Genomic DNA, 22,246 nt, shown 5'->3' with positions numbered 1-22,246 from the left:
CCTGTTGTCAGACATGTCGCCTATGAGTTTCCTTTTTTTGAAAATTATGTCGCCTATGAGTCAACTCAACCGACGGACCCACTTGTGAGCTGACACCCATTCAACCAAGACAGTTTTGGCATTCTCAACTACTCCCTCGGTTCCAAAATGTAGGTCGTTTTTAGCTTTTCTAGATATATAGATTTTGCTATGCATCTAAGTATAGGGTTATGTTATGTCTAGATACGTAACAAAATCTATGTATCTACAAAAATCAAAATGATCTATATTTTGAAACGGATGGAGTATACGAACTCCATTTCCATTCCCATGCTTATATATAATATAATTCGATATATATCTTGCCGCATCCCCATTAATTCCAAATTCTGATCACTGTACAGTTGCTAAAAAGTAGAAACTACCGCCGATTGCTCTCAAAAGATAAACACATAAAAAATGCTTTATATAAAGTTATCAGCTGGTAATTTTTAAACCAATAGTGTCTAACTAAACAAATTAATTAATTTTACATGTATCCTAACATATACTCAAAAGCCTGTGTGATATCTTAGTTTTTAATAATAAAAAAAACATTGTGCACCCTATTGGTTCAACTTGCTTATTTTTAGTCTGTGTCACATCGAAGATTCGAAGACTAATTAGGAGGACTAAATATGAGTTAATTATAAAACTAATTGCACAGATGGAGGCTAAACGGCGAGACGAATGTATTAAACCTAATTAATCCATCATTAGCAAATATTTACTGTAGCAACACATTGTCAAATCATGGACTAATTAGGCTTAATAGATTCGTGTCGCTGTTTAGCCTCTACTTATGTAATGGATTTTATAAATACTCTGCGTTTAATACTTCTAATTAGTATCGAAACATTCGATGTGACGGGTGCTAAAAATAAGTCAAAGTAACAAAAGGGGCCTAAACTACATCGGTTTCCTGCAAAAGTTTATCAACTGGACTCTTGTGCTGCTTGTGGCCCTACTGTGTCATCATGCTGCGGAGTGACATCAACAACCAAAGAGAGTGATTAACATACCACGCATGCTCATGAGAAATTATACCTTCAGGATATAGGTAATGACCCTGAACAAACGCAAAATAATCCAAGTTCGTGCACTCCAAACACACGCGCGCGCGCGCAGCCCGTACAAGTTGCCAATTCTAAACTGATTCCGAGTGCGTACGAACATAATCTGACCGAACTATAAGTAACTCCAAATTGTCAGATGTGTCGCCCATGTCGTTTTGCTACCGGGCCCACTTGTCAGCCCCCCCCCCCCCCCCCCCCCCCCCCCCCCCCGCCGCGACAACCGAGATTGTTTTGACGGGATCTAATTTCATTATCTCCGTGCGCATCGAGGTCGCTGAAAATATATTTGGTTTCCCTGATCCCCTCTAACGGTCGGAAGTGAAGTTCCAAGAAGCCTGCACGCCCTCTTGCAAGTTAATTTTCTACTTAGTGCATGTAACTAGTAGGAAAAAACCATTTTAAAACTTACATTATATTACTTCAACCCATGAGCATTAGGTGCAGTGATTAGTAGCAAATTCAACTTTGTCATCATCTCATGTTCTTCCTTGCTCAGCTGTCATTAACTTCGTAAAGGCCGTTTCACAGTAATGGGCGGTCTTAAAAACGCGTATATTTTTCTCGTCAGAGTGTAAGGCGGCATTATTCCACAAAACAAAAGTGGGAAATTGAAAGAGCATCATAGCATGCTATGGGCTTCTTTGAGCTTTGGCCGTAATTAAAGAGGAGCAAAGGTAATTAGGCCACTTGCTTAAAGCTAACTAAAGCCTATGTGAATCTAATCTAAGCTGGATTAGGAGTGGCTGCTACTCCATCCAGCCAATGGGAACGGAGTAAAGGGATGGGGAGTGCGATCACGTCCACTAACGGTGAGGTGTGTTTTCCGTGCGAGCTGCCGTCAGGGCATCAGAAGCTTCGCTAACGGCGCCGTCAAGGAGCGACCCGAGCCCACATGGCAGGGCTGGCTAGTGGCTATGCTCACCTCACGAAGGGACAGAGATGCTGAGGTAGGCCTAGAGCCTTTTTGACATTTTCTTTTCTGCTCTTCTCTGTGGAGCTACAGTTTTTTTTATAATAAGCTACGGTCGCTTGATGTCGCCACTTGTGCAAGGGAAAAACTGAAGCAAAGCTATTTGCTGGAAAAACAAAGCTGGAGGATAACTGGTGTTATGAGTTTGTGTCATATCTACGTGTGATGATGTATGTATCCGTTAGATTGGAAGTTATATATCCGCTAGATTGGAGGTGACGAAGAATTTGTGGACAAGGTTGATGTAGATCAACTTATTCTTGTCTCTTTGCAAATATGGCAAAGGAATGTGTATGAAGTTGTCCGCATCATATCGATATTGGTCAACATCGATGAGCTTGAAGCAGAGATATTTAAAGATTTCGCGCTTGCTATTTTATCACGCTCTAAACTTTGTGAGGATAAGATTGTCAGGACAAATACAAATGTACGTAACATCACTCCCATCATGCACAACATTACAAAGTGTCATAATCCAACCTTATTTCACCTTGTTACAAATAACCCACCTTTCGTATTTAGCTATTACAATCTCATTCGAATCACAATCTGAACACTCTAACTCATGGCTTTCTAAGCCTTACGTCTCTAATCAAATCCCAAATTCTCATGAAAAGGCATGAAATAAACAAATCATACCAAAATCATACCAAAACGAAGAAGATGAAAAAAAAACGCACAAGTTGCAAGTTGCAACCCTAGAACAGCTGCATTCCAAAAGCCCAAAAGCCAGCACTTGCAGGTACCATTGCTGAATATGCCGGTAGGCTCACCGGACGGTGACGAGAATCCTCTCAGTCCACTGGTAACCGTATAACCCCCTCGCAGTCCTCACTCCCGCTGCTTCACGCAGTCGGCGCCTCCATTCTGCTCCCCTCCTTCCTTGTCTTCTTCCGCTTAGCCCCCTCATCTTCCCATATATTACGCGCTCCGCTCCACGCCCCCAAGCTCCTTGTTTTGTTAAACACCGCAACTGCCTGGGGCTCCTTCTCCAGGGGGTGCTCGAGGTTTCCGCTATTCGCGAACAGGTCCCTGTCTTCCCTTTCCTCGCCGCCCCCGCCATGGACACCAAGAAGCAGGGCTTCTTCTCGGCGCTGCGGGAGGAGGTGGCGCGCGGGCTGTCGCCGGCGAGGGCGCGGCGGCGGTCGGCTTCCAACGCGGCCGAGGTGGCGGCGGCACTGCGCGTGGCCGGAGGAGCTGGGGAGGCGCTCGCGCCGCTCATGGAGGGCCCGGATCCGGAGGCCGGCCCGGGCGCGGGCGGCGGTGGCGTGCGGAGGGAGGGGTGGGGCCGGTGGGTGCGCGGCCAGCTCCAGCTCGCGCGCGCGCCGGCGCCGGCGGGGGCGGACGCGGGCGCCGCCAGGCGGAACGATCTCAGGCTGCTGCTCGGCGTCATGGGCGCGCCGCTCGCGCCCGTGCACGTCTGCGCCGCCGAGCCGCTGCCGCACCTCAGCATCAAGGACACCCCCATTGTAAGAATCAGCTGCTCACTTCCTGCTTTTCGCTCGCGTGCGGGTTCTTGCGCTAGATTGAACTCAATCAGGTGCTCGGTGAAATTCCCAATCCGAAAAATTGTGTGTTTTGGAGTCTCGGCGTCAAGATTTGAGTTCTTGGTTGCTGAATGTGCCTGCTTCTAGCTCGAATTGCTGTCTTTTTCTCTACTGCGTTCTTGAGCTTCTGCTTCAGTTTGTTAGGGGGGAAGCTTTTGTCTGATGTTTCCTCTGACATACATTCCACTAAGCTTGTTTGCTGGCTCCCTAGGGGATGGGAAACAGAAAACACTGTAAAAATGGGTTCTTGATGTGATGTGTTTGGGGGATTACATGCATTTCCTAAAATATTGGCATCTGAGCACATTGCGGCTGTAAAGGTAGCTTTCCTTACCTGTTGTGATATGACAGGCAGCGTCCATTTGCAGTAATCGTTTCTGGGGAATTATTCGCTTGAAGAATGATTAGCTGAGCTATTCGCTGTAAATTTTGGTTCTTTAGTGTACCAGTACAACTGTGTAACAGTGAGTTCTTGGTGTGTTCTACGCAGGAGACCTCGTCGGCGCAGTACATCCTGCAGCAGTACCTAGCTGCCTCCGGCGGGCAGAGGCTGCTCTCCTCTATCCGGAACGCCTACGCCATGGGCAAGGTGCGGATGGTGGCTACTGAGTTCGAGACCGGTGGTCGTGTCGTGAGGAACCGCATGGCGGCGCAACGGGCTGAGCCTGGCCGGTTCGTGCTGTGGCAGATGGCCCCGGAGATGTGGTACATTGAGTTGGCCGTCGGTGGGAGCAAGGTGCACGCCGGCTGCAACGGCAAGCTTGTGTGGCGCCATACACCATGGCTCGGCGCGCATGCCGCCAAGGGCCCTGTTCGCCCACTGCGCCGTGCTCTTCAGGTATGACGGCGGTGTAAACCGGTTTCACGACCATGTCTGTAGCTGTGTTGTCTCAGTGCTGAAGGAGCCTGAATCTGTCTGAAAATTGTTCTTCCTTGTCTCTGTAGGGCTTGGATCCGTTGACTGCAGCAAGCATGTTTGCTGGTGCAAGGTGCATTGGCGAGAGGAAGGTGAATGGGGAGGCTTGCTTCATTCTGAAGCTGTGTGCTGATCCTGAGATGCTGAGAGCGCGCAGCGAGGGGCTTGCAGAGATCATCCGGCATGTCCTTTTTGGGTACTTCAGCCAGAAGACCGGGCTTCTTGTCCATCTTGAGGACTCACACCTCACCAGAATCCAGTCAACAACAGGAGGAGATGCAGTTTACTGGGAGACTACCATCAATTCCTTCATCGAGGACTACCGTCCAGTTGAGGGCATTATGATTGCACATTCTGGGCGCTCAGCCGTGACCCTGTTCCGTTTTGGGGAGGCGGCTATGAGCCACACCAAGACTCGTATGGAGGAGGCATGGAGTATTGAGGAGGTTGCGTTCAATGTCCCTGGCCTCTCCATGGATTGTTTCATCCCGCCCACCGATATCAAGTCTGGATCTGTCAGTGAGACTGTTGAGCTTCCGCAAGGTGAGAAGAGCAAGGTCGGTCTTCTCCCATGCCATCGTGCTAAGGTTGCAGCTCTAGAGAAGGCGGATGATAACGTTGCGTGGAGTGGAGCCCTACAGCTAGACTGCAAGTGATTGGTAGCCCGTCCATACTCAGCTTCTTGCATTCCAACTGACTGATTTTGATGGATGTAGGGTAGAGAAACAAAGAGCTAAGGAGGATTTGGAGCTTTACCATTCCAAGTATCCTCTGTAAATAGGAAGCTTAAGGCGCTCACATGGCCTTCCATATCCCAGAGGAGGCCTTGTGTGAAGAATCCTGGCTGATCTCATCCTGAGATTTGGTAGTAGGTAGTCTTGTCTGTAACTTGTGTCTTTCTTCTGTCGGTACCTCATGGATGAAGAACCGTGGGTGTTCTCCATCTAACCACATGATACGGATCATGGCGGTGGTGCTTCTTTCTGTCATAGTCACACTAATCATCGGAGGCCAGCGAGGAAGAAGGATTTCTTCGCAGGCAATTGAGAGTGATTTCATCGTCGTTGAGTCTAATTAGCAGCAGTCCAGTACGGTTGGGTTGGTGATAGTCTGTGGTCAAACTAACTTTTAGGGGGGGAATTATGTAAGCTGTGGGTGGTCCTGATGGGGGTCAGGCTGTGTACCCTTTTCCTTCACATCTCTCTTATTTAGTATGAGATGGTGGTTGTATTCTACAGAAGTTTGATGTAAGCCAAAACTTCTATGAATATCATGGCTTGAATTGTTTTTTTGTTGTGCACTCATTTATTCTCTTTTCTCCCTTTTGTATGCTAAAGCCCATATCATTAGCTTCCTGAAATGTTAAATTGTCATCAGTATCATAATGCAGCACCAATGTAGCCCTTTTTGCCCCCAGCTTGCATTCAACTTTGGTCTGGAGTATGCTGGGGAGTATGATTCATTTGTATGATGACATGGGGTCCCCATGTGCTTCACCTCAGGTGCTGTGATGCATATATATACAAGTATTATCTTTGTTATGAGCTGTGATAGCTAGCTTTGCCACTTTGCTAGGAGTATCTCTTTGCTTTGTGCTCCATTCCCTGAGAAGCTTCAGGCTCCAGCACCATGGCCATGCCATCACCGTCATGCCATTGGCATTGATGGCCTTGCTCCTGCTTGCCCCCATCTTTCTTCATGGAAGGAATAGCTTTATTCTTAGGGCTGTGTGTTCTCCTTGGGAAGAAGAGACCATTGTCTAAAACTAAATAAAGTACTTGTAGGAGTACTCTCACCGCCCTAGCTCCTTGTTGAGTCAAACTCTTGAAGATTGGACCTCTGCATCAGTACCTGCAGAATTTTTTTTGTTCTCCCTCCAGATGTGCGAGTGCGTTAGCTTGCATCATGACCGTTGGAGCAACTGGGAATGGATCACATCTCTCAGCGTTGGACACCATTGTTAAGGTCTATTTGGATCTCGTAAAATTTCCCCAGATTTTGTGGAAGCCAATCCTTCATATGGATTTCATGTAAAGTGTCCACATTTCCAATTCCGGTCTTCCAAATAGTTTTTGAAGTTTAAATTGTGCACTTTCATGCTACAACAGGATCGCACAGAGCATACTAGTTTGACAATGAAGCTCCCCTCCTATGAACAAAGGCTACAAAAGGTTGCTACACGAAAAAGCAGGCAATAACAATGTCAAATCTACTCGCTTTAACACCAACAGTGAAAACAGCGAATCAAATTATTGATGCTAATTGATCATTTATTTCCACGCGGTTCAACCGGCACGCGATCCGAATAGAAAAACGCACGAAAAAGGCGCTGCAATTCAATCAGATCCATCACCAAAATCAATCAAACACACATGAATCCAGCAAATTTTCCACAGCTTTCCGCGACCCGTTTTCTGCGTTTCCATGGACTCAAGGACCACACAACAAGAGAGTCACATGAGCAATCGAAGGTTGTTAGGACGGCCATCACCCCCTTTTAGAGTCTTGGGGCTACTCTGCACAACAAAAATTCAGGGATCAATCATGCTTGGAGAGAGCTAGGTAGGGCACTGAATTGCTCACTCTTTTGACTTGGGTGGCATCGGCAAAAGTCTTGATCAAAAGGTGGCTAGTTGAAAAAGTTGCAAAGGTCCCCTCCCAAAAAAAAGTCGCCACCTTTACCCCTCTAGTGCAATTGCAGGGCGCTTTGTTCAGTGCTAACTGATAATATTCCATTCCATCTCATTCCATGGTGTGCCTGGCGTGGCGTCTCAGAGCTCACTGGCGTTGCCGGTGGCGTGGTGTCATGGCGACAACTGAAAGAAATTTACCTGGTGCAGGGATGAGATGAGGTCACTGTGAATATGTGATCCAGAGACAGTCAGTCAGAGATATGATCAAGAGATGCCTCTGGGGTAAAGAGTGGTTAAAGGTGGTAAACAAAGTGGGAGTAAGCCTGAAGCATTCTGCAGGCACTCCGCTGTAAAGTGCAGGGTGTGTGTGATGTGGTCATGGACAAAGGTTGGTCTACTGTTTGTTGCAGAGTGAGAATGTCTCGGAGTTTTTATTGGGTAAAGATGCAGAAGAATCTATCGTGGCTTTTCTGGTAGCTTGATGGTTGCACTTGCACCACAGAAGTTGCAGTTGTATATTGAACAGTCTGGGACTGGTTTTCTTATTAGTTACCATCGAGCTTTTGGAGTGAACTGGTTGGCGAATGAAATTAACGTGGCTGCGCTTTTGTTTTAACCAACGGCCTGAGCTTTCGGATGAGTTGGTTGGTGCATGAAACTCGATTGGAGATCGTGCGAGCAACAGAGTGGGAACAAAGAAGGGGTTCTTTTAGCAACTGTATGCCACTACTACCGTTTGTTGTATGGAAGCAGCATCCTATGCAGGTCTACATCAGAAAAGACGACCGGCTCACCTACTGTTCTTGCATGAGATACGATGTTAGCTTGATGTTCAGTTGAGAGTGGTAGTGGTTCTTCGTGCAGGACACAAGCTGGATGCATATGCAGAGCAGGACAGAGATGGAGAGTGTGTGGGAATTGGATCCCGTTCAGTTGACCTGTGTTGTGATAGTGTTCAGACGAGCAGTGTTCACGGCAGCAGCGCGAGTGATGCGGATCATGGTGTGCGTAGGCAGTTGTGTTCTACTAGGTGTTGATATTTGTCTTGCTCTCCTAATTTCAATCTCCCGGTCTATCTTGTACCATTTTCCCCCCATGCATGCACTTTCTTGTGTCATTTGTTTGAGACAGAAATTAGCAGTGTCCTCTCCAAAAAAAAAAACAAAGTAGAATGATTCTTTGTTGCAGCAACATCGTGAATTTTGGTGTAACTGCAACTATTCCTTCACTGTAACATATTTCAGATTTTCAGCAAGATACTACTACTACTGATTGGAGCAAAAAAAAAATCCAGAGTACAGACGTACAGTGACATGTATTACTTACCGGATCATAGACTAGAAAGAAGAACAATAAACAGAATAAAACACATAAATTCCTACACAAATATATGGATCATATGAGCACATTGTGGCACTACACAAATATGTACCATAAGACAAACAGAGGGACGTTAAGGAAAAAAACAAGGGTTTAGATTGCAGCCTGCCGTAAGAAATTCCGTAAGAAAAACAAAAGGAAAAGAAAACATTGCGGGCTTGCCGTATTGGGCTAATTTAGATTGGGGATGCGTTCGCAAGATGTTTTGTGACTTTGTTGTTGTCAACAACCTCGCAACTACACACATTGGGCCAACAAAGGATTGCCATTTCTGGGCCTCCAGAGGACAGCTCCAACTGTTATCTGGGCCTAGCAAGGCCTGGGAGTGTGGTTGAGGCCTAGTCTCCATTTGCAGTCCCTTTTTCCCTTTGCACTGTTAATGTTAGTACCTCAAGCATCTTTGGCATTGCTTGCCACTTAAGGCAAACAAAGCAGGAAACAAAGAGCAAAGGTAAAGGCAAAGTAGACCCTCATCAGCATGCCTCTTTTTGTGGCTTTGTGGCTTGTGAGAGATCACTAGCATTCTAGGCCATCTCGTGCTAATCATGCAATCACTAATCACCATCATGCAGTTGATTGCTTACTTACCACACTCTTTTCCAAAGCTCCCCCCTTGATCCTCTTCCTACACACACGTTGCTGGTGGCTTTGTGAGCAGTAACCTTTAGGGGCGAAGCTACACTACAATCAGTGGGTGCTAATGCACCCCCAAATGTGCAAAAAACAGTGATTATACTTAATTTTTCACCGTATATGCACTCTCCTTAGCTTAAAACTATGCACCCGCAAGACAAATGCACCTCCTCCGTTTTGCTCCAGCTTCGCCACCGGTACCCTTCCTTTGAAAACCTTGAGCAAGTAAATTTTTTCTCCCTCCATCTCTTTCTCTAGAACTCTCCTTGGTTCATGTACTCATTGCTGCAGCCCTGCAGTGCATCTTCAGCCTTTGATCAGTGACCAGACCACACACCACAAAGCCGAGTCCTTTCACATGCCCACACACAGAGTGACACAGGCACGGCCCAGGCGCACAGCCTTAACCCTGCTACTCTGCTCCAGTGTTCACCACTCTCTCTCTCTCACTCTCACAGTCTCACTCGCTGCACTGCCACGCCTACTAGTAAACCAGCTCAGCTTGCAGCGTGGTCACTCCCCACAAGACTTCTCTCTCACACAGTCACACTGCCGCCATGGCTCCTCGCCTCCTCCTGCTGTTCCTCCTCGCCGCCACCGCCTCGTCGCAGTCGCCGGCCGCCGCGCCATCCATCTCCGGCACCGCCGCTCAGTCTCCCACATCCTCTTCCTCCTCCTCTACCGCCGCCGCACCAGGCCCCTCCTCATCCTCCTCGTCCTCTCCCCCCACGTCCAGCAACACCCCCATCTCCACCTCCCCCGCCGCGTCCCCCTCCCACGCCGGCACCAAGCTCACCTCCCCCCCTACCACCTCCCCGCCCCCGCCCACCCCCGCCCCCATCACCTCCTCCCAGCCGCCGGCATTGCCCCCCTCTCCCCCGTCCACCGCGCCGGCGCCTGCGACCGTCGTCCGCGCCGCCACCCCTCCCGCCGCGTTCTCCCCGCCGGTGCCCGCGCCGACGACGCTCCCTCCTCCCCCGGCGCTCGCACCCGCGCCGTCGACCTCGTCCCCTCCCGCCCCCGCACCCGTCGTCCTCCCCGCCCCGGCGCCCAGCAAGAAGCCGGCGCCGCCGATGAAGAAGAAGCACGTGGCGCCCGCGTCGCCCCCGCTCGCCTCCGCGTCCCCGTCCACCGGCGCCGCCGCCGGCCTCGCCCCGGGACCCGGCCCCTCCACCGCCGACATGATGGTACGTCTCCTCCCCACTCCACTGCGTTTGATCCCCACCTGCTCCCAAGGGCCCGTGGCCGCGAGGAGCGCGGAGCCCGAGGCAAGGGCGCGGCGCGGGGCCCCACGCGTCAGCGAGGGCATGCCTGCCGCCTGTCGGGTCAAAGCGTCGGAGACCGACGCGCCTCCCGGGCCCCGCGCGGCAGCTTACCCCTCGGTCTCGACGCGCCGCGGGCCCCGCCTGCCAGTAGCCGTTCGTGCGAGGGTACGGTCGCGTGGGGTGCGCGAATAAATTTCCGCCCCGCTGACGGCCGGGGCCCGCACGTGGCCACACCTTGCGCTGTGTTGTGTTCTGTAGACTACTCCTCCTACGTGGTCAATGTACTCTGATGAGTAGTCGCTCACTGACTCACTGCCCCGTGGGGCTCGTCTGTGTTCTGCAGAGCGGCGCGGCGGCGGGAGGTGCGGCGGCATCCGCCGCGGCGGCGGCGCTGGTGCTGCTCTCGCTGGCGGTGGGCCCGTCCCTGGCGTGAGGAGCGGTGGGGCGCACCTGTCAGTCGTCCACTGCCGCTGTTATTATGTCACTGCCGTAACCGTTGCTGCTGTAGAGCGAGTGAAAGAGAGATGGATCAGAGTGTGGTGTAGACGTGCAGTACTTCGCTTGGGAGCAGCAGCTACGTACGCTTTTGCATGGAGTAGAGCTGGGGACAAGCGAAACTTTCACACCGCTGTATTTTGGTGTTGCCTGGAGCACATTGTGCTAGTAGTACCTATGATTACCATTGCTACTGCAGCAGAGTCTTTTTCTTATTCGCAATGGTTGCACCAATTTTGTTTTTATTTTTTTATTGCTACGTATGCAAAGCACAATTACCGCACCCAGGAAGCAGATTGGCAGATTGCTAATGCAGAATCCTTGTGGTGATGCCCTGTGTGGACCCCGCTGGACTGCCAAGAACACATCTCCGAAGCATTTCTTGACGTTTTTTTTTTTTTGCCCCCTCTCCCGTTCTTTCTCGTGTACTGTACGGTTGCTTGGGCCTTTCTCCGGAACCAAGGGGTTAGGGTTGTTTGTCGAGGTGATTCATCATCTTGTGCTTTGTAACAAAAACAGAATGCGCATAGAGAATTCCCTTGGGTATTGCTGCAACGCGGGCAGAATAGGATCCCAGCAGGCTTTGCATTGAGATCATCGGGATATAGGCTGTTTGGCCGCGTTTTCCCACCGAATAAGCAGGTTTTACTCTCCTTAGATTAAAAAAAAAACAGGTTTTACTGCATGCTGAAATGTCGACCGTTGGGCCGGGGCTTCGTAGCTCGGACTCCTGAAAGATTTTACAATTATCAGCTGCCTACTATACTCTATAGCATAGCAGGCTAGCAGCACGATTGCAACAGCAGGAAAACGCCAATGGCTGGCTGTGGCTGGCAAAGGAAAAGCGGGAAAGGCGCTTCTTTTTTTTTTGAGAGAGAGAGAGAGGGGGGGAAAGGCGCTTCTTTTGCACGCACGCAGAGCCAAGCCATGGTCATGCAAGCTTGGGTTACGTATTTTAGTACAATTTCTTTCTTAGAAAACGTATTTTAGTACTTGTAACCTTGAATGGTTGAACCCAACGAAGTCATCTCGATCCGGGCCAATTATATTCATTGAATACTCGAAGTTTTTCGGGTGTTTGGATCCCGAGCTAAATTTTAGCCCTGTCACATTAAATGTTTGGACACTAATTAGGAGTTTTAAACATAGGCTAATTACAAAACCAATTTCACAACCCCTAGGCTAAATTGCAAGACGAATCTATTAAGCCTAACTAGTCCATGATTTGATAATAAGGTGCTACAGTAAACATTCGCTAATGATGGATTAATTAGGCTTAATAGATTTATCTCGCGATTTAGCCTAGGGGTTCTGCAATTAGTTTTGTAATTAGCTCATGTTTAGTCTTCTTAATTACCACCCGAATATCCGATGTGACACGGACTAAACTTTAGCTCCAGGATCCAAACATCCCCTAAGGTTCACAGCTTGTTAATGAGATACCCAGATTATATTGCATGCAGAGGGTGGTGAATGACATTCAGCTTTCAGATCCAGTACTTTGATGGCAGAATAATGGCGATCCATCTTTTGGTTTCAGAGGATCATCCTTTGCGTGCTGGTCGATGCTAGTAACGCCTAGTGCACATCTACGCTACGCTACAGCGTGTGCAAGTGCGAGTGCGACTGCAGTGACACTTGTCACCACAAAACATCTACTACTCCTACAGGCTACAGTGCTTTTAATTTGGTGGCAGCGGGGAAACGGGAAATGGACCATACATCTGGGAGGAGAACCTGAAGCTGGATGAAGCCAACAAATGGCAAGACGCCGAAACGTCAGGGAGATGCTCGGAGCTTTGGTCCCGGAAACACAGCAGCAGGCCAGCCGCGGACCCGTGGAGGCCGCCGGATCACGAGCCACGGCCCACACGGGTCACTGGGGCTGCTTCTTGGGCTTTCAAGCCCACACGACGCGGCAGCAGCTCGCCTCCCTCGGGTCGGATCCCGCCGTTCTGCCGATCCGACGGCTACCGATCCTGCCTTGAGAAGGAGCAGGGATACGGGTAGCCCCACGATGTTGCAGCGGCCAACCACAGCTGCTCGTTTCCCTTTCGCGGTAACTCCGCTCCGGGACAGGAGCTCCATGCACCCCCTTCAATGGAAAAAACGATACTTGGTTGGGAACCTTGGCTGTATGGCCGTGTGAGTGAGGTGGCCGCCGAAATTGCTGACGGTCGATCTGACGGGGATGCTTGCTTGACAGGGTTTTGACTGATTCAGTCGTGGTGTCGGTCCTCAAGGGGTTTACATGTTCTGGCATCATCTAAAAGCACATTGTTCTTGCTCATTTCACTCGATATTTTTGGTGACCGATGCATTCAGAACTGATTTGTGTCTCAAAATGTTTTACTCTATGTTGATTCATCTGGGATATTGGAAGTATGCGCACCTTTTGTAACTCAGCCAAGAGCTGACCATATTTGGCATAGGTTAGCTCCAATGCAGGTCGGTACGGCAATCTCTGCGGGTATGTGTTAGCTAGCGGGAAGCAAATCCATGCTGTTGGTGTCAGCCTTGGAATAGGCAGGTCTTTGGCTCCTTGCAATCACGGAGCAACGGGAGAAAGAAATGAGGCATCGTTGCTGTATCTCAAATTCTCAATCACCATTTTTATCCTTCTTGTTTCAAGGGTACTTGCAGTGACAGAGCGATCTTGGATTGCAGAGACGATCCGGGCTGCAGAGACAGAGGTGCTGGTGTCAATCGCAAGATAGAGCCGTCCCATGTAGCCTGTTCGACTGGATTTATAAGTCAACTGAAAAGCTGAAACGGTTGATTTGATGTGAGAGAAAAATACTGTTCGGATAAGCCGGCTGATACGACCGACAAAAACAGGGCAACGGTCGACGTCAGCACACCCGCCGCATTCTCGATCGGTGGCACGCAGTTCAACAGCGTAGCTAGTAGCTCTCAGTTATGACATGGACACATGGTGGCACGCATGGTGATGAGCGTGGCTGTCACGTGCCTGCAAGTTGGGTCATCAACGGCCGCTCTGCTCTCGTGGCATCGGTCCTCTGTTCATCTGATGATTATGGCATGCGCGTGCAGCAACGAGGACTGATTGATCGGAGAAACTCGGCCGGCGACGGGGAAGAAGAGAGGAGCCCGTGCGAATCGCCGGCACTCGGCAGGTTGCTAGCTAGCTAGCTCTTACATTAACGAAGCAAGCCGCAGTAATGGAGGCGCCCATGCATGCGCGTCGATCTCCTTGTGCTCGGCGGACGGCCGGGGGCCACCCCCTGCTGCAGCACGATGGCTCGGGCACGTCCTGGGGCTTAAGAACGAATGAAGCGGGCAGTTCGCTGATAAGCCACACAGGCTGGTGGTGAAGAGCCTGCCCTTCGATGGTGTCGAGCCGATGGTGGACGGGGCGCGAGGCCCCAATCGCGCCGCCGTGGCCGTCGTCGTTGAGGCCGCCGACAGTGGAGGCCGCCGGCGAGGCGAGACCCCGTGGCCCCCTTGCCTTGAGCAGCAGTCCAGCAGCGCCGGTCGTCGCCGGAGGCCGGGCCGCGCGCGCGCCAGCAGTCCAGCACAGCAGCCACAGCTCAGTGAGCTCGGCCCACACAGATCAGTGGATCACTGGCCTTCCTCGGGTCGGATCCCGCCGCTCGTTGCCGATCTGATGGCTCCCGCAACCCCAGGGGGTGGACGGTAACTGAAAGAAATACCGTCCACCCACCGGTCGGAAAACAGAACACCGATCGCCTCCTCGCCGCCGTTCGCTGGCCGTCGGAGCGCGACGCGGCTGCTCCACCACGCGGGCGTGCGGAAGACGGCCGCGCCTGGAACGGCTGCCTGCCCGCCCTCGCACGGACACGGCGACGGCCAGCGGATCAAACGCGCCGCGCATCTGGTCCGGGCCACGGCGGCGGAGCCACGCGCTCCGGAGTACGAAGTAGGAGTCTCTCTCTCTCTCTCTCTCTCTCTCTCTCTCTCTCTCTCTCTCTCTCTCACGGTCAGGCGTCTCCTTCTCCGGCAGCTCGAGCCGTGGCGGGAGGATCTCAAATGGCACTGGCGGCCGCTGAATCGCTGATCGAGCTGCGTCGTCAACAAGACCGACGTTGAACAAGTGACGAGCTCTGATGCCTACCGTCGTCACCCAACTCGTCAGGCATCGCTGCCGTTCTCCGGTATCCATCCGGATCAAGCTGCACAGGCGTCTTCTTCAGAACGAGATTCTCTATAATCCACTTGCAGGCGTACAAAAGGAACAGAACAGAAACGGTTGCACTACGCAACAGCTTGCAGTGAGCGTGGAGCACACACAACCTTCAGTGGAGTAGGATGATGATGCAACACCAGCCACCTTATTTCTCCTCTCATGCCATGCACAGACGCAAAGTGACCAGTGCAGTGCGTAAACAAGACATGGCACGCATAAAAAAAAGTTACTAATCACTGAAGCCGCACAGAAGCAGAGTTCAGTCTCATCGAAACTCAACGGGTAACATACTATAGTATAACAGTACAAGGGGTAAGCACTAAGCAGCGACATGGTTAAGTCTCAAGAGGGGAGGTTCAGTAATCTGTAATCTGCGCCGTTTGATTATGTGGTCATCCTCATTCAGTTTCTGCAGTCTCTGTTAGGAGCGGAGCACGGCGGCCCGGCAGTATGGGCAGTCGCCGCGGGACCGCAGCCACCGCTCCAGGCACGCCGAGTGGAACACGTGCCGGCAGCGCAGCTGGGTGAGCCCATCGCTGCCGCCACCGGCGCCGCCGCACCGCTCCAGGCATATGGAACACTCCGCTGGAGCTTCGCAACCACGGCCGTCACATTTTTCTTCCTCTGCGCCTCCGCTGCATGCTGAGCGTTCAAGCTCAGGGACGACGGGTTGGCCTTCGGAGAGCAACACCGTGATGGGCGCACGCTCATCCGCATTAATGGCGTCAGGCTCCGCCGTGCCGCCTTCTTCAACCTTGCTGGCCGCGACGGAGTCACAGTCACCAGGCTGGAAGCAGTTGGTTAGTGTGCCCAGTATGCAGTCAGAGGAGAAGTCAGCAGGGCTGCGAGCTGATCCTAATCCAGCTCCAGCCCAGATGGTCTCCGATGTGCATGTCTTTTGCCTGCAACAACAACAGTAGAGCGCGCGTGTACATGTCAGGTTCGGTACAACGTCCATGTCTCGTTCAGATTATACGTAGAAAGAGCGACAGGCTTAAGAGTTGATGCGGACCTGCTTCTTCCTGATAAGTCCACGCTGTTGAGCCGCTGGAGGAGCCTTTCCCTGGCCTGCTGAACAGCGTCAGGAAGACGGCCATTGTCCGATGCGCTGCGGTTTAGTCTTGCGCTGGAGGATATCGCTGCTGCGTGCTCTGCTATGTTTACAGCTGTTCCGAGAGAGTTGATAACGTCTCTTTGGCTCCCTAGAATAGGTTCCTGGCCCTGCTTTTCGTATTTGATAGAGGTTAGGAACGATGTGGTAATCACTGAAGATGAGTAAGAAAATAAAACATGTCGACATAATGTCCACATGTCATTAATTGGTGACTGAACATCACCAAGAAACATGCTTGTTGCAAAGAAATTCTGAATTATACATAACGAACAATGGCCAACCAATGACAATTGACAATAAAGAGAAGATTCAACACTGGAATAATCTGATTGGTTCACCATAGGCTAATACATGAATTGGCATTTAGTTTGTTAGTCTGGAGCTGGATTCAACAAAATTATTGCTAGGTCTTCGAAAATCTAAGCAGTACGAGTGTCTTGGAGTTGGAGAGAAAGGGATAAAGCAAAACAAATGTCTGTCATTATGATCACACTAGCTGAAAAGATTGCAGCTTTGTTTGCAAATGTAAACATGAAGGAAACACATAAGAAATTCGCATGATAATGTTACCAGTAGTACAGGCCCACTTAAAGCTTTGGCCTAATATTTTGAACTAAAGCCACAGCTCATTGATGTCAGAAATTAGCTGTTGGGGAGACTATCATTGCCATGCACTCATGACTCATCGCTCTGTCTTAGGTTTAATAGAATCTTCTTTTTCTGGGAAAACCATTCACTGCCTGCTTGATAATACTATAAGTACCGGTTCTTAGTTTCCTTTTTCGAAACCATAGTAAGGTTTCTTCCTACTACAGCACATACTCTGCCTAGTTCAAGAAAGAATATGAACCAACTTTCAAGCACTGAGAATATTCCGGAATGCTGATGATCTCCTCGATGTTTCTGAAAAAAACATCGGCTACCAAACTACCGTGAAACTGTTTCTTGGTTTCGCGTGATCCAAACATCTATCTAGGCAGAGGAAAACGAGGAGCATACTACAAAGCACAGATGATCCATAGCTACACACCATGTTTCATCTCTGTGAACTAGTAATTTCTACCACACCAGCTGCATGATTTCAACTTGAGACTTCATAGCAGTGGAATACAACATCAGGGTCTACACTAGACATCTAAAACTTTCAGCAGTTCAGAACAACAATTCCCCACCAGGGTTCCCTCCCTCCAACCTCCATGATAAAAACGTGAACTTTGACACACGGTGAGCTACTAAATTAGAATTGCCATGACAACCCCCTGTTCCCTTCTCAGATAAATCGCTACTTGCATCCACTTCTTCTCGCCCTCAAAGCTACAACCTCTCTCTCAGTTACGCTTACATCCTGCACCATAACTCGTTAGCTCTCTATTTCTCGTGTCAGAAATCATTACTTTCAGACTGACCTAGACACGAAGAACACTAATCCAGCATCGCAGAACCAAAAAAAAAATAATCCACACCATGCTCTAAGTTGTAACTAAGCTGTACTGCGGAGGTTGGAATCTAGAAGAAAACTGGAAGAGCCCTCAGTTTCTTTCTTCACTCAGAAAAAAACGTACAAAAGGCCGGAGCTTTAGCGAACAAACGGCAGGAAACCGGAGGAACGAAACGTCAGTGGCTTCTTGGGGACTCACCGGCTTGTGGTGGGAGGGGAGGGAGCTGCGGCGGCGTTGGCGGCCGGAGGGGTCGCGGCCCGCCCGGCGGCGAGGGTCCGGCGGCGAGGGTCCCGGGTCCGGCGGCGCCGGCGTGGGGCGGTGCTGGAAGTAGAGGAGCTTGGAGGCGATCGGCATGCAAGAAGGGGAAGGGGAGTGAGGAGAAGCCTGAGAGGAGCGGCGAATTGTTACTGTTCCACCTATTTCCTGCCCATCTCTCCCCCTTCTTATAGCGGCGTCAGTCAGTGCACTTTCTTGGTGGTCTTTGTGCGATGGGATTTCGAAGGGTCAATCTTGTCGGAATTTTGCTCACAAAAGCTGACAGATATTTTTCTTTTCCCAAGTGCCGCACCGTCAGGCGAAGGCAAGCAGAGTCAGTCGCCATAGATGCAACGGATGAGAGCATCGTCAGAGCAGCATCGGTTAGCTGGCGGTTAGTGCAGTCTTTAAGTGTCATGGGATTTCATGGACATTAAATTTCATACCATATCAGCAAAACTGCTAACTTGTCAAATTAATTATGAGGAGAGAGAAGAGGAGAGTTTCATCCCATGAAACCTACCTGACATAGTTACCAAGACCCATGAAACCAAATGAAACTTACACTGGGCATGCGCCCTCTTGTTTAGTCAACTACGAAAACAATGTCTGACGAAGAGGATGATCCGACAAGCAACTCCAACATTGCCGACTCTTTATATGAGTTCATCGCAGTGGACGACCTCGTTGATGACTTAATCGATGAGGCAATGGTGGCCGTGAAGGGTAGCATCGAAGACCTTGCACAAATTGCATTGGATCATCGATTGCATCTGAGGGACTATATCAAGAGGGTACAATTAGCGTCTAGTGGATGATTATTTCTCTGAGAATCCTCTATATACGCCAAATATTTTTCGCTGAAGATTTCGTATGTCTAGGCCACTATTCTTACGTATTGTCAATGAGTTAGGCAATTGGTCTAATTACGTCACTACGAGAGTGGATGCTCTCGGTCGACAAGGACTCACACCACTACATAAGTGTACTACGGCTATTCGCTAGTTGGCTAATGGCAGTGCAGCTGATCATCTAGACGAGTCCCTGAAGATTGGTGAGACAACTGCAATGGAGGCGATGAAGAATTTTGTCCAAGGTGTTATAGATGTATTTGGTGGATGATATTTGAGATGCCCCAGCATAGAGGATTTTTGAGCATCTACTCAAAATTGGTGAAAGACGAGGTTTCCATGGAATGTTTAGTTGCATTGACTGCATGCATTAGCACCGGGAAAGATGTCCAAATGCATGGAAGGGCCAATTTACACGAGATGATCAGAAAGTCCCAACGATAATACTTGAGACCATGGCATCACATGATCTTTGAATTTGGCATGCATTCTTTGGAGTTGCAGGTTCTAACAACGACATCAATGTTCTGAACCAATCTACTCTGTTTATAAAAGAACTGGAGGGGCAAGCTCCTGGAGTTCAATACATGGTCAATGGGAACCAATACAATAGGGGTTATTATCTTGCAGATGGGATATACCCGGAATGGGCTGTATTTGTGAAATCAATATCCATGCCCATCACCGAGAAGGACAAGTTATATGCACAGGAAGAAGAAGGGATGAGAAAGGATATTGAATGCGCATTTGGTATAATGCGTCATCGATGGTGCATTTTGAAACGACCAGTTTGGCTGTATGACCGTGGTCAACTTGAGAAAGTGGTGGTAGTTTGCATCGTACTTCATAACATGATAGTTGAAGATGAAAAAGAAGAAGACATTGAAGAGAATCTTGATCTGAATGAAACTCCTAGTACAGTGAGCGTTGAAGAACCGGAGTTCACCCCTGAAGACTACGTTCCATTTGAGAGAGTGCTAAAAAAAGATTTGGTGGAGCATATTTGGAACAAGAACGAGCGTCGTCTTAATAGGTCTACAATTTTAAATATACTATATGTAATCATTTTCATATATGCGAATATTTAATATCGTACGAATATTGAAGTTAATTGAAATAGAACCTTGTTTTATTGACAAAAGGGTACATGGTTCTCATGCCACATTTGATCACAACACATGCAAGAGTTAAATGCTGCATCTTGTCTATGAAACTGTGCCCGTGAAACTACCCATTGAGAATGGCAGTTTCATCATGTTGAAAAGCTGACGTGGCGGTCTAGATAACAGTGCCCATGAAACTGCCACTAAGACTAGCCTTACCGAATGCGAGTTCCTCCTTTTGCGCTTATTTCATTTTGAACTTCTATACCTCTAACATCAGCTGCTTAGTACGACTAGAAAGATTAAGGATTTACGTATTTTTTAGGTTGTTGTGTGATTAGTGTCGGTGTTTAAACCCGGCAACCTACTGAAGGGGTACCCGAGGTAGTGTTTTGGTTAGTGGGGCTCGTCGAGATCAGGAACTCGAAGGTAAATGCGGACACACGATTTAGATAGGTTCGGGCCACTGATTGCATAATACGCTACGTCCTGTGTGTTGGTTGGATTGAATCGTTTTGGAGGGGGTCCCTGCCTCGCCTTATATTATCGGGGGTAGGGTTTCAGGTCAGTTGGTTACAAGAATAGTAGTTGGATATGACTAGAGGAGTTATACTCTTATTACAACAACTACTTTCTTAATCCTCGACTAGTTCCTGTCTTTCCATGTAGACTACACCGTCCTGCGCCATGGTCTCCGTATCAAATGCGTCTCGGTGTCCAGCCCCATATTTAGGACTGTCCAAACCTTCTAGTTGGCCCATAGATATATGTACAACAGATAGGTATTTGGGATTGGCAATTTACAAAGAGAGTCATGAGAGGGAGGTTAGCCCTTAACTAGCCAGATTGGTGTGCTATGCGCGCCTAAACCAAAAAGATCCGTAGACCAGGAAGTAGGGCGATTGCCCATTAGGCCTGTACGGCTGGGTACGGAGCTCCTAGAGGACATTGCGTAGTTCTTTGAACCACTTACCTCCTTTTGTGTTTCCGATATCGTGCAGCTTTTTCTTGAGAGCTTCCAGTACCATCCCATTGGCGCGCTCAACCTAGCCATTGGCCCGCGAATGAGCGACGGGGACATACCGTACATCGATCTCATTGTTCTCGCATTATTCCCCGAACCCATGGTTGTTGAAGTTTGAACCTAGGTCTGTGATTATACGATTGGGGAAGCCGTAGCGATGAACAAGCTCGTCGAGGAAGTCGAGTACTCTGTCTACTTTGGTGCATTGGCTTCACCTTGATCCACTTGGTAAACTTGTTAATGACCACCAAAACTCGGTTGAATCCTCCAGGCGCAATGGGTAGTGGACCAAATCATGTCTAGCTCCCAGCACGCAAAGGGCTAAGAGGGTGGTATGGTGATCAGCTTGTAGGCAGGGACGTGCTGCTGCTTGGCGAAGAATTGGCACCCTTTGCATCGACGAACTAGTTCCTCGGCGTCAGCGAGAGCTGTAGGCTAATAGAAACCTGATCTAAAAGCTTTACCCATGATTGTTCATGAGGACGCGTGGTTGCCGCAAATGCCTTTGTGGATCTCCTCCAATATGTCCTTGCCGTCTTGCCGTGAGATGAACTTCATGAGTACTTCTGACGATGCGTCTCTTCTATAAAGCTTGTCTCCAACTAGAACATAGTTCTTGCTGCATCGTAAGGCTTGCTCTGCTTGTCTTGTCTGAAGGTAACTTGTGCTCTTTGATGTAGTCGATGAAGAGGACTCTCCAATCTATGTCGATGATGATGACCTCCCGGTATGGTGTGGTAGAACCTCGATCAGTGGTCGTTGATGGTGCCGGCTCTATTATGGATGGCTTATGTACCTCATGGACGAATACCCCTGCTGGAACTTGAGCACGAGTAGATCCAAGCTTGGATAGGACATCCACGGCACCGTTGTTGTCGCAAACTACATGACGGAACTTCAAACCAGAGAATTTGTTCTCTAGCTGGCGTACTTCTAGGCAATATGCATCCATATTCTCCTTATGGCGGTCCCACTCATCGTTGACTTGATTGATCACCAGCAGTAAGTCGTCATAGACTAGTAATCGCTTTATTCCTGGTGAGACTACTAGACGGAACCCGTGCAGAAATACCTCGTATTCAGATTCGTTGTTGGACACTTCCCAGAAGATTTGCAGGACGTACTTGAGTTGTTCGCCTTTGGGAGATATCAAGAGTACTCCTGCATCGACGCCCTCGAGCTTGAGTAATGCATTGACCCAGCACTCTGGACGCTCTACTGGCGTTGGTAGTTGATTCTTCAGCCACTCTGCCATGAAATTGACTAGAGCCTGAGACTTGATTCCAGTCCTTGATTTGAATTCTAGGGGCAATACTCCGAGTTCTACCATCCACTTAGATATTCTTCTTGTTACATCCC

General features: G+C 49.4%; 3 protein-coding genes and 1 pseudogene across 3 annotated transcripts; 3 read left to right on the top strand and 1 right to left on the bottom strand.

The window, feature by feature from the left end:
- Nucleotides 1-2,893: 2,893 nt before the first annotated feature.
- Nucleotides 2,894-5,827, top strand: LOC117850029 (uncharacterized). Its single transcript, XM_034731808.2, has 3 exons — nt 2,894-3,533; nt 4,102-4,449; nt 4,557-5,827. Exons 1-3 carry the CDS (start codon nt 3,126-3,128, stop codon nt 5,181-5,183), a joined length of 1,383 nt encoding a protein of 460 aa, XP_034587699.1. The 5' UTR covers nt 2,894-3,125; the 3' UTR covers nt 5,184-5,827.
- A 3,660-nt stretch (nt 5,828-9,487) lies between these two features.
- Nucleotides 9,488-11,148, top strand: LOC117847628 (uncharacterized). The gene is made up of 2 exons (XM_034728868.2): nt 9,488-10,360; nt 10,782-11,148. Exons 1-2 carry the CDS (start codon nt 9,731-9,733, stop codon nt 10,869-10,871), a joined length of 720 nt encoding a protein of 239 aa, XP_034584759.1. The 5' UTR covers nt 9,488-9,730; the 3' UTR covers nt 10,872-11,148.
- A 4,169-nt stretch (nt 11,149-15,317) lies between these two features.
- Nucleotides 15,318-18,089, bottom strand: LOC117847553 (uncharacterized). Its single transcript, XM_034728772.2, has 3 exons — nt 17,853-18,089; nt 16,114-16,322; nt 15,318-16,003 (listed from the first exon to the last, which is right to left on the bottom strand). Exons 1-3 carry the CDS (start codon nt 18,006-18,008, stop codon nt 15,523-15,525), a joined length of 846 nt encoding a protein of 281 aa, XP_034584663.1. The 5' UTR covers nt 18,009-18,089; the 3' UTR covers nt 15,318-15,522.
- A 425-nt stretch (nt 18,090-18,514) lies between these two features.
- On the top strand, nt 18,515-19,848 carry LOC140222300 (protein ALP1-like; annotated as a pseudogene).
- The last annotated feature ends 2,398 nt before the right edge of the window (nt 19,849-22,246 follow it).

This window comes from Setaria viridis, chromosome 3, assembly GCF_005286985.2.
Source record: "Setaria viridis chromosome 3, Setaria_viridis_v4.0, whole genome shotgun sequence".
Classification (NCBI taxonomy): domain Eukaryota; kingdom Viridiplantae; phylum Streptophyta; class Magnoliopsida; order Poales; family Poaceae; genus Setaria; species Setaria viridis.
This window is presented reverse-complemented; position numbering and strand designations above follow the sequence as displayed.

What these genes read in the sequence shown, in the direction of transcription:
- LOC117850029 (XM_034731808.2), top strand. Translation starts at nt 3,126, where the DNA reads ATGGACACCAAGAAGCAGGGCTTCTTCTCGGCGCTGCGGGAGGAGGTG. An exon ending in GCATCAAGGACACCCCCATT is followed by an intron (nt 3,534 to 4,101) that starts GTAAGAATCAGC and finishes TGTTCTACGCAG; the next exon opens with GAGACCTCGTCGGCGCAGTA. An exon ending in CACTGCGCCGTGCTCTTCAG is followed by an intron (nt 4,450 to 4,556) that starts GTATGACGGCGG and finishes TTGTCTCTGTAG; the next exon opens with GGCTTGGATCCGTTGACTGC.
- LOC117847628 (XM_034728868.2), top strand. Translation starts at nt 9,731, where the DNA reads ATGGCTCCTCGCCTCCTCCTGCTGTTCCTCCTCGCCGCCACCGCCTCG. An exon ending in CCTCCACCGCCGACATGATG is followed by an intron (nt 10,361 to 10,781) that starts GTACGTCTCCTC and finishes TGTGTTCTGCAG; the next exon opens with AGCGGCGCGGCGGCGGGAGG.
- LOC117847553 (XM_034728772.2), bottom strand. Translation starts at nt 18,008, where the DNA reads ATGCCGATCGCCTCCAAGCTCCTCTACTTCCAGCACCGCCCCACGCCG. An exon ending in TCCCCTCCCACCACAAGCCG is followed by an intron (nt 16,323 to 17,852) that starts GTGAGTCCCCAA and finishes TACGAAAAGCAG; the next exon opens with GGCCAGGAACCTATTCTAGG. An exon ending in GACTTATCAGGAAGAAGCAG is followed by an intron (nt 16,004 to 16,113) that starts GTCCGCATCAAC and finishes TTGTTGTTGCAG; the next exon opens with GCAAAAGACATGCACATCGG.